Genomic DNA, 15826 nt, shown 5'->3' on the forward strand with positions numbered 1-15826 from the left:
TTAAGATTTACTAAAGCATGATTCATTTTGTGACGAAAATGCGCTTCTATATCAACCATATCACAACTTATACAAATAAATGTATCAACTAATTAAAAAAAATGAAATTATAAAATAAAAAGTCATACTTATGACTCAGTATATCATGATTTCTACATTAATCTCATAATTATAACTCAGTACGTAATAAATTAAACTTTTTACCTCATAATATCAATTTTTTTATATATATAAAAATTATAAAAATAAAAAATGCATTTTGTGATGAAAATGTGCTTATATATATACCATATCACAACTTATACAAACAAATATATCAACTCATTTAACAAGTCGAAAATATGACATAAAAAGTCATACTTATGACACAGTATATCATAATTTCTACATCAGTCTCATAATTATAACTTTAGTATGTAATAATTTTGACTTTTTACCTCATAATATAATTTTTTATATAAAAAAGATGATTTTATTTTGTCATAATTAAGATTTACTAAAGCATGATTCTTTTTGTGGCAAAAATGTGTTTCTATATCAAACATATAATAAATACTGTATATCAACTCGAAACTGTGACATAGAAAAGTCATACTTATGACTCAGTATATCATGATTTCTACATTAATCTCATAATTATAACTCAGTATGTAATAAAATAAACTTTTCACCTCATAATATCAAATTTTTATATAAAAATAATTTTTTGTTGGTATAAAATTTACTAAAGCATGATTCATTTTGTGACGAAAATGTGCTTCTATATCAACCATGTCACAACTTATACAAATAAATGTATCAACTAATTAAAAAAAAATGAAATTATAAAATAAAAAGTCATACTTATGACTCAGTATATCAATTTCTACATTAATTTCATAATTTTTACTTAGTAATTTAAATTTTTTACCTCATAATATCTTTTTATAATAAAAATTTATTTATTTTTGTCATAATTAAGATTTACTAAAGCATGATTCTTTTTATGACGAGAACATGCTTCCATAAGCATATCACAACGTATACAAACAAATATATTAACTCGTTTTCCTTTTTTAAGCTAAATTCTATGTTACTCTATGAGAACTCTACATTTAATTTGCTTTACGTCCATTTAATCTTCTCTAGAAATAAACATTTAAATCATTACTTATTAAAATAATCAAGAAAGGAAATGTGTCTCTTCTAGAAAGTTTATAAACAAAACTCTGATTCTAATTCACAGTTTTACTCCATGGAATATTTGGACAATGTAAAATGTACTAGTGAAAGTATAAAGATGATTGAAACTGAATTAAATTAATCATATATTATTAGTTCATAGAAAACTGAGATCGACTCCATCCAGATGTTGTTGAGACACTCCAGTATTTCACGGCATAACAAACATCATATTCTTAAAATATGTCATATTCTGCACACTTGAACAAGAAGAAGACTGAAGGAAGAGGGTTATATTCGCTCAGCTGGAGAACAAACACACACAGAGAGAGTTTGAGGACCACAGACGTTTAATAGATCTCAATGACAGACGTGGAGTTTAATCTGAGGATTGGAACAAGCCTAAAATCACTCAATTTGTGCAGGTTTGATTCGTAATATCTGTGCTCATCAATGGGTAAAACTGACATAAAATCCAGGAGCTATAATATTACACAGCTGACTATATCATGGGGTTTTTACAGTTCTCAATAAATGTAACATAATAAATCAAAACATCTTTGAAGGAACAGAAACACTTGAAGGGCTCGAGTCTGTAAGCGGATCACATGATCCGCGGGGGAAAAACTCTATTCTCTGAAATAATTCATCCTGCTGTGAGGGAGAAAAACACAAACAGAGAGAGAGAGAGAGAGAGAGGGGCGATGCTGCTGCGTTCAGTAGTACGGCCTCCTGGGATTGTTCTGCACAGGAACAGAAGAGACGGGTTAGCAATCGAACAACACACATTAAAAAGCTGATCATGTGATCGAGTGGTTTGTTGCGTTTGACATCAGCATTGGGTTTGTTTGGTTGCTACTCGCATTTATGCTACAAATTCATTTTTTTTATATCAAAAAAAGTTGAAATTTCGATTCACGGCCTCTAAGGGGCGCCAAAACATTCGAAAAGTGGGCAGAACCACTTTTACTTAAATGGCTATAACTCGTGAACGGAATGAGATATTTTCACTAAAATTGGCACATCTGTGTAAGAGTTCATTCTGTGGTCGTGTGAAAAAGGATGCAGCGAATGGCCACTTGGTGGCACTATAACAGGAAAAAAACTTGGAAAATGGCTATAACTTCTTCACTGTTATTCCGATTGACTTGAAAATTGGCATGCAGAGTCTTTGTCCGAGGTGTCATGACTGTCTATGAGGACATTGGCGTAACTCAAAAAACATGTCCGCCATCGGCCAATGAAGTTTGAGCAGCTATCAGACAAGGATATTTTGTTTTTTTTTTGGAAAAAACTACTTTTGGTCCTAGGTTTTCGACCCGATCGGAACCAAACTAGTGCAGCGAGATTCTCTAGAGTCTGATTGTCAATAATTATCCCAAAAAAAAGTTGAAATTTCGATTCACAGTCTTTAAGGGCCGCTAAAACATTCAATGTGGGCGGAGCCACTTTTACTAAAACGGCTATAACTCGTGAACGGAATGAGATATTTTCACCAAAATTGGCACATCTGTGTAAGAGCTCGCTCTGTGGTCGTGTGAAAAAGGATGCGGCGACTGGCCACTTGGTGGCGCTATAACAGGAAAAAAAACATAAAAATGGCTATCATTTCTTCACTGTTAGTCTGATTACCTTGAAAATTGACATGCAGTGTCTTTGTCCAAGGCGCCATAATTGTCTTTGAGGACATTGAGGTATCTCAACATGTCCGCCATCAGCCAATGAAATTTGAGCAGCTATTAGACAAGGGTATTTTAGATTTTTTGAAAAACCTACTTTTGGTCCTAGGTTTTTTACCCAATCAGAACCAAACTAGTGCAGCGAGATTCTCTGGAGTCTAATTGTCAATAACTATAAAAAAAAAAGTTGAAATTCCGATTCACGGTCTCTAAGGGGCGCCAAAACGTTCGAAAAGTGGGCGGAGCCACTTTACTAAAATGGCTATAACTCATGAACGGAATGAGATATTTTCACCAAAATTGGCACACCTGTGTAAGAACTCATTCTGTGGTCGTGTGAAAAAGGACGTGCCAACTGGCCACTTGGTGGCGCTATAACAGGGAAAAAAACAAAAATGGCTATCAGCTCTTCACTGTCAGTCCGACTGACTTGAAAATTGGCATGCAGTGTCTTTGTCGGAGGTGTCATGATTGTCTATGAGGACAATGGCGTATCTCAAAAAACATGGCCGCCATCGGCCAATGAATTTTGTGCAGCTATTAGACAAGATTAACGGAGGCCAATCGGAATGAAACTCGCTGGGCCTGTTTTTGTATCACACGACTTTTTGCACACGCCCACGACATTTGTACCACATGGTTGAACTCCTCATTCTGAACAACTTTGCCTCTAGGACCCTAGCTGCCCATCGAATCGTTCGTTAAATATTGGAGATTGTTTCAAAAAACAACTTTGGAGAACTAGTCCTATGTTTTTTGGCTCAACCTCGATAACTGTTAAAAAGCTTTAATAACTACATATTTCCTATGGTAAATTGACTGTATTTGCTGTAAATGGTCTTTTCCATCTTTAATTCAGTCTTTAATTACAGGCTTGCTAAATAAAAAAAATGATACCTTTTTATGCATGTGCTTAAAGGCCTGATTTATTATTTTTTATTGGGTTGTGGAAACGAGCTTCCATAGCGCTGTGATGATGATCAGGCACTGAAGAGACTCACCAGAGGGTTCGGTCTGAAGCGATACGCCAGCATCATTCTCTTACGGAAAGCATCATACTCATCGTCACTCTTGCTGAGTTCAGCGGGTCGGTCCACACCGAACCCTGCGCCGTCCACCGCTGTGGAGCCTCTGCACACACACACACACACACACACAAATCATCAGCACTGCATTTCTTTGTCATCCAGATCTGTGTCAGGTGATCCAAGCAGCAAATACAAGTGTATGTGAGAGAGTGTGTGTGTGTGTGTGTGTGTGTGTGTGTGTGTGTGTGTGTGTGTGTTCACCTGTTGACGGGGTTTTTGATGCCCTGACCATCAGACCCCAGACCATCGCCTTCTTTCCAGCCCATTTTCATCAGCATCTGGAAGCCGATGTTCTCCACCGTCAGCTTGAACTCCTTGTACTCGGAGTAATCTGGGTCTCTGCCCTCCTGCACATCACAAACAGGAAACCAGACACATGTCACACCAGAACTACTTCCTGTGTCAATTTGAGTCACTCTATTTTATTTAGCATATATGATCAGGTTTGCATCATTTATTCTGTAATTTATCACTGTGAAGCTGCTTTGAAACAATCTGAATATAACAGAAATAAAGCTGACATGACGTGACCGCTCTCACCTTCAGAGCTTTGAACGTCTCCATGAACTTCTCCAGCTCATCAGGTGGCAGGAAGTCACCAATGAAATGCTTCCCTTTGCCCATCTCAGTCAGCTGCTCCGCCCACTCTGTGAGAAACACACATCACGCGCGTCACATTTACAGACCTCACGAACGCTCTTAAATCACAGGTGTCCTGCGGTGACCTCTGACCTCTGGTCTTCTCCATCTCCATCTGTCGGAGTCGATGTTCCCAGGTTCCGGCCTCGGGATCCAGCTCTTCGTCGCTGTCGTACTCGTGCTGGTGGTTCCTGATGGCTTTCTCCCACATCAGCTGCATGTCCTGCATCGCCCGCTTGTGCTTCATGATCATGTCGTACATCTCCTGCATCTGAAACACACACACACACGGCCATTTATACATTCAAATATTTTTATGGCATGTGGGGTTTATAGGTAATGACTGTGTGAGTGTTCGTACTTCCTGCTGTTCTTTGAGTTGTTTCTTCTGGTCATCTGACAGCTCCGTCACGCCCACCAGACCCACCGGTTTCCCCTTCTTATATCCCAGACTGCTCAACTCCTGATCTACATACACACACCAGAACAAAAGTCATCAAATTATACATCAATACATGTGTTTGAGTGTGTGTTTGTTTGTTGGGGATGAGAGGAAAACTCAAATTAGACCAATCTACCTGCTCATAATTACATAAAAAGGTAGATTAAATCAGAAAAGTGTTCATACTAGCTCTAAAGATAGACTGCTATTTATGCAACTGCCCCTTTTAAAAAAAAGTTATGACCTTAAAAAAAATTAGATGACTGAGCAAACACTGAAAATGAGCTGGTTCAGTGACTTGGCATAATACTAGAAAAATTATTATGACAATTATATATTTTATACACAAACTTGCTTCACCAAAATAAGCACAATTCCCTAGTATTTTCAGAGTCAGAGTTGGAAACGTCTTGAAAAAAAGTCTTTTTCCACAAATTTTGTATGTATGCAAATTGTATAATATCAAAAGGTACACATTTCTAGTAATTGTACAGTTAATTCTCATATTGTGTTTTTAGAAAGTTTTGGAATATTTTTTTTCTCCTCAAATTTGTCACTACCGAAACACAATAATAAATAATTTAATAAGAAGGGTCACATTGACCTATTAAGATTTTGTTTACATCTACATTGTAAATGTATTTTTCGCTATTTTTAAACAGTTCTCACAGGTAAATCAATAACAATTACAATTTTATCAATATTTCAAGTGTGATTTATGAGATTTGTTGTATTTTGAATCCGATCTTTCTTTGTAAAAGTTTGTCAAAGTTTATCAAACTGATTTCAAAGTGAAGGATTCATTAGTTTGAATAAACATTGAACCAAACACTATAATAACATCTTAGCTGATCATTCAATATACTTTATTTCTGACAAAACATCTTGTTTCGGTCATGACAGTAATGTGTTGGTCAGTGACCACATCACATGACACAATTTAACTTGCATACTAAAACATTAAAACACTAATTATTTGCATAACTGTGCTAAAATTGTGTTTATTTCCCCCAAATAAATGATTATGAGTTCCCTTTTGTCACTACCGAAACAATGATGTCACTACCGAAACTTCACCACATGTTTCGGTAGTGACAATTTTCGACACTTTTGAGCCGCTCAAAGATGATAATCAGCACATGGTTATCTAGCACAGTTCTGAACAGTTTTATACACATAAAAACTAAATTTAACGTAATAACACCCAAAAAAAGTTTGCTTAATTGCAGAAAAAGGTGTTTGTTAGTGACATTCCTTAAAGCTCCACACAGATTTTCAGACTTTTGAACACATTTAACTCAGAATGATGATCTATCTGCTGTGAAAGAGAGGCTGTGAGAGGAATATTTCCTGGTCAGAAATGTAGAAGTGTGTTAAAATCAGTCTCAAAATCATACACTGTTTCGGTAGTGACATGAACATGAGGGCCACTTTTTTTACATAAAGATTCATGATTTAAAATTAAAATTTAAGATAAATATTTTTTAACTTCACTTTAAAAAAATAAAAATAAGGACAGTGAGAGTACCAGACAGTGCAGGAGTGCTGGATTCGGCCGCAGCGATCGGAGGGCTGATGATGCTCGGCGAGGGCAGCTGGACTTTATCATCTTCAGCTCCCCACCTGCTCTTCCTCTTCCTCTTGGCTGCAGTGGGCGTTTGTTCCGGCGTGACGGGCTGAACAGATGTCTGTGTCTCACAGCCACTTCTGGCCTGACGAAACTCGTCCACTTTGGCCTTATAGAAGCGATGAGCAGCGCTCTGATACTCGTACAGGAAACTGACAGAGAGCAAAAATATCATCTTTACTATTTCTCAATCCTGTTCAAGTCTGTGCTGTTCTAAACGATGTTTGAATCTTTGCATCGATTGCCTCCTTAAGATGAAACACTGAACTGAATCAAGTACCTGAATGCAGGATTGTCTCGGTTGTGCTGAGCAGCCATGATCTCCACCTCCGGGCCGCCGTCCGCCACGAAGCGCGCCAGTTTCTCCGCCACCTTCCTGGTGCTTTCGTCCACTGAGGAGGAGACTTAAAGCAGCCTATCAGAACCGGCAGCAACTCAAACTAAACAAGCTCCATTATGAGTGAGTGTACTGCAGCCAGAGGGAGAGCTGGGATTGGGTTGGGGAAGAGGACAGTGACGTCTGCTGCCACACATTCACACTCATCACTTCACACTCATGTTACGCCACCGATCGCGAACAGACGGAGGCTCCGGTCGGACACGACTGCTCTAGTGCACACTACACGACTGAGACACAGAGCGTGTGCGAGTGTGAGAATGTGCGAGCGAGTGTGTCCGAGCGTTATTGTGAATTTACAGTTTCACTCGGATATACGTCACAATAGGGAAGAAAAGACGAGCACAACTTCCCTTTTATGACGACTTTAACCCTTATAGGGTCTTTTTAGACCCCAAACGACGTTTGCTAAAATAAAATAAAAATGTTCTTTTTGTCCAAATGACATGAAACGTTGTACAGTTGTTAACACTTTCTCTACAACTAAAAAACAAATTGGAGCGATATCTTGTTTTTATGTTAGTGTAGAAAAAAAGTCACTCTCAGGGTCTCTCCAGAGACTCCAGACAACAAAATGTAATTTTGTAACACAATAATTGTTTTTCTAAAAAACAAATGTAATTTTACTCTGTTTATTAATGTTTTTACTTTATATTTGTGCAGTTTTTGGAGGATTTATCATATTTTTCAAATTTATATAAATAAATAAATGCTTATTTTTTCAATAGGTTTTTATACAAAAACAGCTTTTTATGTAAAATTCACTTTATAAAAGACCCACATTTCTAACTTTCATTCATGGGGATAACATGGATAATTTGACATGGTTTAGTTTAAGATTTTTGCCCATCTTTTGGAAAATGCAGTTTTAAAAGAGTTAAAAAATGATCACTTTATCCAGTAGATGGCAGCAGAGCTCCACTATTTGCTATTTGACTGACTGAAAGACATCTTTTCACAAGTATTTTTCAATTGGATTCATATCTAAATATTATTAAATCACAATTATAACAATAAAAATTACTTTTTGCCAAAGCATTTTTTTGTACTGAAAAAAAAAAAAAAAAACATTCAATAATGTTGATTTTGAGGATGAATTTTGTCCATTTTCTAAGCAGGGTGTCATTATAATGTAACAATATTGAAAAACTGATTTTTTTCAGTACAAAAAAATACTAAACTTTGACAAAAAGTAGCTTTTATTGTTATAATTGTGATTTCATAATATTTAGATATGAATCCATCTGAAAATACTTGTGAAAAGAGTCTTTCAGTCAGTCAAATAGCAATAGTGGAGCTCTGCTGCCATCTACTGGTAAAAGTGATCATATTTTAACTCTTTTAAAATTGCATTTTTCAAAAGATGGGCAAAAATCTCACACTAAACCATGTCAAGATTATCCATGTTATCCCCATGAATGAAAGTTAGAAATGTGGGTCTTTAAAGTGAATTTTACATAAAAAGCTGTTTTTGTATAAAAACCTATTTTAAAAAAATATTTTTTTATTTATTTATATAAATTGAAAAAATATGATAAATCCTCCAAAAACTGCACGAATGTGGAGTAAAAACATTAATAAACAAAGTAAAATTACATTTGTTTAAAAAACAACAATATTTTGTTACAAAATTACATTTTGTTGCCTGGAGACCCCAAAGACACCCCAAACGAAGACCGCACAAGGGTTAAGATCACTCTCCTCTCGACTAAAGCTACAATCCTCAAACTCAAGCTATTTAATAAATGAGTGTCCTGTAGTGTGCACATTCAGAGTGAAACGAACATCACGCATCAGTTCTGCTCATGTAAAGAGTCCTAAACAGTGTCTATCTGATGTGTGAATGTTTGTGAGGTCTCTCTCTGTCTCTCCACAAACATTTAGTCGAGTTGTGTGTTTGTTCAGATGTGGTTTCTGCTCACCATCAGACTGAGCGGACGTGTCTCTTCTGATTTCAGCCACTTTCCTCCTGTAGTACAGATAGTCCTTACTGTTCTTCTCAAACAAGAACCTGCACAACAGAGTCAGAGCTGAACCATCCGGACTGGATTCATTTAATATCTGATGAACTTTACACAGTTTTTGAACTGAACTGATCTGAATAATGTCTTCCGTAGAGCAGCTGAACTCGTAATCAAAAGGTTGCGGTTTCAAACCCTCAAAGCAGCGAAACTATAACTGAGCAAGTAACGGAAATGAAACTCACGAGAAGACGGGATCGTCTCTGTAGTCCTCCATGGCCTTCTTCTCCAACTCGGCACCGCCTTCCGCCACAAACATGGCCATCTTGTCGATGATGAGCCGCAGGTCTCCGTCCTCTGGGGGGGAAACTTTAAGCAGGCTATGAGAACGCCGGCATAACGCAAACACTGAACACAGCTCACATCAGCACACGCATGTCTGTCCCGTACAGCTGATCATCTGACAGTCAACGTCCAACAAAGACAAATAAAGCATCACACGTCGACACTGATTCATTTAGCACTCGTTCATTCAATGCAGCTCATCCTAAGCTTCATTCGTCTTCTGAGGTCACATGATGCAGACCCATATTTAGTCGTTATGCACTGATGAAATCTCGTTAACGAATCATAACAGGTTAGATGTGTACATGCAGAGATGAATTGTTCACAATAAGATGTCTATTAGGGCTGGGCAAAAAATATTGATTTCTCGATTTTAATCGATTCTCATTTTTTCGAACCGATATTGATTCTTAAATCCCAAGAATCGATTAGTCTAGTGTGTTTTCAGTTGATGAATGAGCAGAATATGTATCTGATATTCTGTAACTGATCAAAAATAATCAATATCAAATCGAAAACGTAATCGAATCGAATCGTGAAAATTGTGTCAATACCCAGCCCTAATGTCTATAACATGAATTTGGAAAATAGAGAACTTTACATCAAACCAAACCGTTTTGGTTCCCATTGACTTCCATTATATGCACAAAAAATACAATGGAAGTCAATTTTCTCCCGATTAAGTGACTGTTGGGCGAACTAGTCCTTTAGTTCGTCTGTGGTGTTAAATGAACCAGCTCTTGACGAGGGAGAACGCTGGTGTAGAAACAGTCTTTAGATGAAAGTTCACTGGTCAGAACCAGACTGAGATGAAGTGTGATACCTTTGACCTCCAGAAAGTGCGCATCATCCTCCTCCTCGTCTTCATCATCGGGGGAGCTGAACACACTGGGTCGGGCCGCCAGGAGCGTCGACTTCTTGGACTGCGAGTAGTTCTTGAACTGATTGATCATGCTGCTGACGCCCAGACCCGGCCGCTTCCCGATGAGAATGCTCTTCTTCTGCGCTTGTGTTCCGGCTGCTGATTGGTTCTGAGCGCAGGGGGTGGGACCGAGGGATCCTAGAGGACATGACATCAGCACAGGCAACATTACAATAACTAAATGATACTAATATATAGGCTACAGCAGATATGTTGGTTTTGTCTATTATGTTGTATGCTTAAGAAAAAAAATGGAGAATTCTCTGAATTTGATTATTACACTAAGTTCATCTGTAACTAATTCTTCAATAAAATGCATTTAGAAAAAAAGCAGTTATCATGTATAGATATAAAAAGCTTCATAAACAGTCTTTTCAACCACACAGTATCATTATTTTTGTTTTACAATAATTCAAATGATCACAGAAGTACTGAAACTAAAGTTTATAGTTCGGATATAAACACTGATGTCTACAGTTGTGAATCACCTTTTGAAAGTAGCGATTATATTGTTACACCAGTAGGTGGCGACAAGTGACTGTTAAAAAATGTATTTGTCATTGAATCGATTCAAGAGATTCGTTCAAAAACACTGATTCATCTAGTAATGAAACAAGTATTTGAGTGAGTCATTGAATCATTCATTCAAGAGATTCTTTCAAAAACGCTGATTCATCCAGTAATGAAACAAGTGAAGTCTTTGATTGAGTTATTGAATCATTCACTTAAGAGATTCGTTCAAAAACGCTGATTAATCCAGTATTGAAGCAAGTGAAGTCTTCATGAGTGAGTCATTGAATCATTCACTAAAGAGATTCATTCAAAAACGCTGATTCATCCAGTATTGAAACAAGTGAAGTCTTCATGAGTGAGTCAATGAATCATTGATTCAAGAGATTTGTTAAAAAATGCTGATTCATCCAGTATTGAAGCAAGTGAAGTATTTATGAGTCATTGAATCATTCACTAAGAGAGATACATTCAAAAACACTGATTCATCTAGTAAAGAAACAAGTGAAGTCTTCATGAGTGAGTCATTGAATCATTCATTCAAGAGATTCTTTCAAAAACCCTGATTCATCCAGTAATGAAACAAGTGAAATCTTAATAAGCGAGTCATTGAATCATTAATTCAAGAGATTTGTTCATAAATGCTGATTCATCCAGTAAAGAAACAAGTGAAGTATTTATGAGTGAGTCATTGAATCATTAATTCAAGAGATTCTTTCAAAAACGCTGATTCATCCAGTAACGAAACAAGTGAAATCTTAATGAGCAAGTCATTGAATCATTAATTCAAGAGATTTGTTCATAAATGCTGACTCATCCAGTAATAAAACAAGTGAATCTTTGACTGAGTTATTGAATCATTCACTAAAGAGATTCATTCAAAAATGCTGATTCATCCTGTTATGAAACAAGTGAAGTCTTCATGAGTGAGTCAATGAATCACTGATTCAAGAGATTCATTCAAAAATGCTGATTCATCCTGTAATGAAACAAGTGAAGTCTTCATGAGTGAGTCATTGAATCATTCACTAGAGATTCATTCAAAAACACTGATTCATCCAGTAATGAAACAAGTGAAATCTTAATAAGCGAGTCATTGAATCATTAATTCAAGAGATTTGTTCATAAATGCTGATTCATCCAGTAAAGAAACAAGTGAAGTCTTCATGAGTGAGTCATTGAATCATTCATTCAAGAGATTCTTTCAAAAACGCCGATTCATCCAGTAATGAAACAAGTGAAGTATTTATGAGTGAGTCATTGAATCATTCACTAAAGAGATTCATTCAAAAACACTGATTCATCCAGTAATGAAACAAGTGAAATCTTAATAAGCGAGTCATTGAATCATTAATTCAAGAGATTTGTTCATAAATGCTGATTCATCCTGTAATGAAACAAGTGAAGTCTTCATGAGTGAGTCATTGAATCATTCACTAAAGAGATTCATTCAAAAACACTGATTCATCCAGTAATGAAACAAGTGAAATCTTAATGAGCGAGTCATTGAATCATTAATTCAAGAGATTTGTTCATAAATGCTGATTCATCCTGTAATGAAACAAGTGAAGTCTTCATGATGAGTCATTGAATCATTCACTAAAGAGATTCATTCAAAAACACCGATTCATCCAGTAATGAAACAAGTGAAATCTTAATAAGCGAGTCATTGAATTATTAATTCAAGAGATTTGTTCATAAATGCTGATTCATCCAGTAAAGAAACAAGTGAAGTATTTATGAGTGAGTCATTGAATCATTCATTCAAGATATTCTTTCAAAAACGCTGATTCATCCAGTAACGAAACAAGTGAAGTATTTATGAGTGAATCATTGAATCATTCACTAAAGAGATTCATTCAAAAACACTGATTCATCCAGTAATGAAACAAGTGAAATCTTAATAAGCGAGTCATTGAATCATTAATTCAAGAGATTTGTTCATAAATGCTGATTCATCCTGTAATGAAACAAGTGAAGTATTTATGAGTGAGTCATTGAATCATTCACTAAAGAGATTCATTCAAAAATTCTGATTCATTAAGTATTGAAGCAAGTGAAATCTTAATGAGCGAGTCATTGAATCATTAATTCAAGAGATTTGTTCATAAATGCTGATTTATCCTGTAATGAAACAAGTGAAGTCTTCATGAGTGAGTCATTGAATCATTCACTAAAGAGATTCATTCAAAAACACCGATTCATCCAGTAATGAAACAAGTGAAATCTTAATAAGCGAGTCATTGAATCATTAATTCAAGAGATTTGTTCATAAATGCTGATTCATCCAGTAAAGAAACAAGTGAAGTATTTATGAGTGAGTCATTGAATCATTCATTCAAGATATTCTTTCAAAAACGCTGATTCATCCAGTAACGAAACAAGTGAAGTATTTATGAGTGAATCATTGAATCATTCACTAAAGAGATTCATTCAAAAACACTGATTCATCCTGTAATGAAACAAGTGAAGTATTTATGAGTGAGTCATTGAATCATTCACTAAAGAGATTCATTCAAAAATTCTGATTCATTAAGTATTGAAGCAAGTGAAGTATTAATGAGTGAGTCATTGAATCATTCATTCGACCTGTTTTTTTAAAATAACTTATTCAAATTAAACATTTTAAATAGACTGCAGCAATCAACATTTTGTCAGAACCTCTAGTAAATGTTATTTTGTTTAGTTGTCTGTTTGAATCGCGCAGCTCTATTATCCAGTGATACGCGTCAGTGTCAAGGTTGAATCAGCTTTAAAGTTTAGTGAAACCAACCAGTCCTTCAGACATCTAGACTATGTTTACAGGGAAATGTATATTTTCTATGGCATCCATCTAGTCTGTAATTTGGGTGAAATATAATTGTTAAGGCTTATGTTTATGATGCGTGACAGAGACAAACACAATCTCACCTTCATCAGTGCTGGACTTCTCTTGCTGCATCCTCAGAAATTGCTGCAGGAAACTGCCGTCATTCACAAACTTATTCGATGTGGAGGATGATGAGGAGGAGGAGGATGATGAGGATGAAGAGGATGAAGATGATGAAGAAACCTGTGAGGGAGGAGAGCTGAAACACACACACACAGATCAACACAAACACACACAGACGTGATCACGCATGTTGTGCTCATCAGAGGTGTGCGCCACCTGCTGGTTTTGTTCTGCTCCGGCTTCGGCAGAGCCTGTTCTCTCAGTTTGGCCTCGATCTCTCTCTTCTTCTGAGCGATCAGCTCCTCCTGTCTCATGATCACATTCAACTTACTCTTCTGATGAGTCTTCCTCCCGCCACGACCTGAGACACACACACACACATACACACACACACACATACACACAGGTGAATCTCACAATAACCGTCAACAATATGATTTCTCTGCAAAATTCAGTAAATAATTTTTTTTTCATCGTGACAATTTTCATGACAATTAACCATCTTTTCTAATTCGTTTTGTGGGAGAAATGTCATCTGGACTCATTTTCCTGAGATTCATTTTCCTATTTGGTCCATTTCTATCATCTTTGAGCGGCTCAAAAGTGTCAAAAATTGTCATTACCGAAACATGTGGTGAAGTTTCGGTAGTGACATTATTGTTCTGGTAGTGACAAAAGGAAACTCATAATTGTTTATGTGGGGGAAATAAACACAATTTTAGCACAGTTATGCAAATAATTCGTGTTTTAATGTTTTAGTATGTGAGTTAAATTGTGTCATGTGATGTGGTCACTACCAACACATTACTGTCACGACCAAAACATGGATGTTTTGTAAAAAATAAAGTATATTGAATGATCAGCTAAGATGTTATTATAGTGTTTGATTCAATGTTTATTCAAACTAATGAATCCTTCACTTTGAAATCAGTTTGATAAACTTTATGACTTTTACAAAGAAAGACCGGATTCAAAATACAACAAATCTCATAAATCACACTTGAAATATTATTAAAATTGTAACTGTTATTGATTTACCAGTGAAAACTTTTTTTTAAAATAGTAAAAAATATATATTTACAAGGTAGATATAAACAAAATGTTAATAGGTCAATGTAACCCTTCTTATTAAATGATTTATTATTGTGTTTCGGTAGTGACAAATTTGGGGAGAGAAAAAATATTCCAAAACTTTCTGAAAATACAATATGAGAATTAACAGCATAAAAAGTTATTATGACATAAAAAGTTGAAAATGAGATAAAGTCATAACTGTAAGAATAAAAAAAAAACTAAATTATGACATTAATTATTGCATAAAAAGTTGAAATTATTACAAAGACAGATTATTATGACGACAAAAAAATGACAAAAAGTCGAAATTACGACATAAAAAGAAATAGAAATTCGTTATTTCTACTTTTTACCTCATAATTTGACTTTTTAATCACTTTTTATGCCATTATTATGATTTACAAAAGAATATTTTTGTCTCATTTGACAGAAACGGTCTTCCACACAAATAAACCGAGATTTTAAATGAAAAACAAACACAGAAATCTTCGATCACACGAATATAAAGCTGATCTTTGATCAAATAAACAACACAGTGTTTATGATTGCAGCAGTTTAGCGCAGAAGCGGCTAATCTCGGTCAAAACGACCGAAACAATCATCATGTCAACAAACAGAGTCAAAGAACGAGAGACAGACACATAAACAAACGCACATATGTCAGATAATAAAGCCTTAATGATGATGTTTTAATGTCTGCAGCGTTTTACCTGCATCGTTGGACTCCATCGCGCTAATGTTGTGAAGCAGCTTCTGCTTCTTCTGCGGCTTCAGGAGCAGATGGAGAATAAAAGCGCAGCGCTCATTGCGCCCCCTACCGGCCCCCTGGTGCACATGCGCATCTCTCTGTGTGTCATACACTACTTGCTCAAGAGGTTGATGTTGGATAGACAGTAGTATAAAGAAATATAAGCATGCTTATAATTGTATTCACGAGCATATAGAAACTACAGGAACAAACTGAATTAACTGAGCATCAAATAATGATGATAATGCTGTTGTGATACATTATATTAATATTCCGTAAAGGTTTATGAGATGCAGCATGG

At 35.9% G+C, this 15826-nt stretch overlaps 1 protein-coding gene across 2 annotated transcripts; it reads right to left on the reverse strand.

Annotated features, from left to right (window-relative positions):
- Positions 1–1493: 1493 nt before the first annotated feature.
- On the reverse strand, positions 1494–15633 carry sugp1 (SURP and G patch domain containing 1). Of its 2 annotated transcripts, none has more exons than XM_048162726.1 (14): positions 15488–15633; positions 13920–14064; positions 13682–13839; positions 10163–10399; positions 9240–9363; positions 8956–9044; positions 6917–7028; positions 6538–6788; positions 4929–5035; positions 4661–4838; positions 4469–4575; positions 4130–4275; positions 3842–3971; positions 1494–1904 (listed from the first exon to the last, which is right to left on the reverse strand). In XM_048162726.1, exons 1-14 carry the CDS (start codon positions 15504–15506, stop codon positions 1878–1880), a joined length of 1830 nt encoding a protein of 609 aa, XP_048018683.1. In that variant the 5' UTR covers positions 15507–15633; the 3' UTR covers positions 1494–1877. The 2 variants fall into 2 exon arrangements, with proteins under 2 accessions (XP_048018683.1, XP_048018682.1); XM_048162725.1 differs by having other exon boundaries at positions 6917–7040.
- Between the last annotated feature and the right edge of the window lie 193 nt (positions 15634–15826).

This window comes from Megalobrama amblycephala, linkage group LG17 (assembly GCF_018812025.1).
Source record: "Megalobrama amblycephala isolate DHTTF-2021 linkage group LG17, ASM1881202v1, whole genome shotgun sequence".
Taxonomy (NCBI): domain Eukaryota; kingdom Metazoa; phylum Chordata; class Actinopteri; order Cypriniformes; family Xenocyprididae; genus Megalobrama; species Megalobrama amblycephala.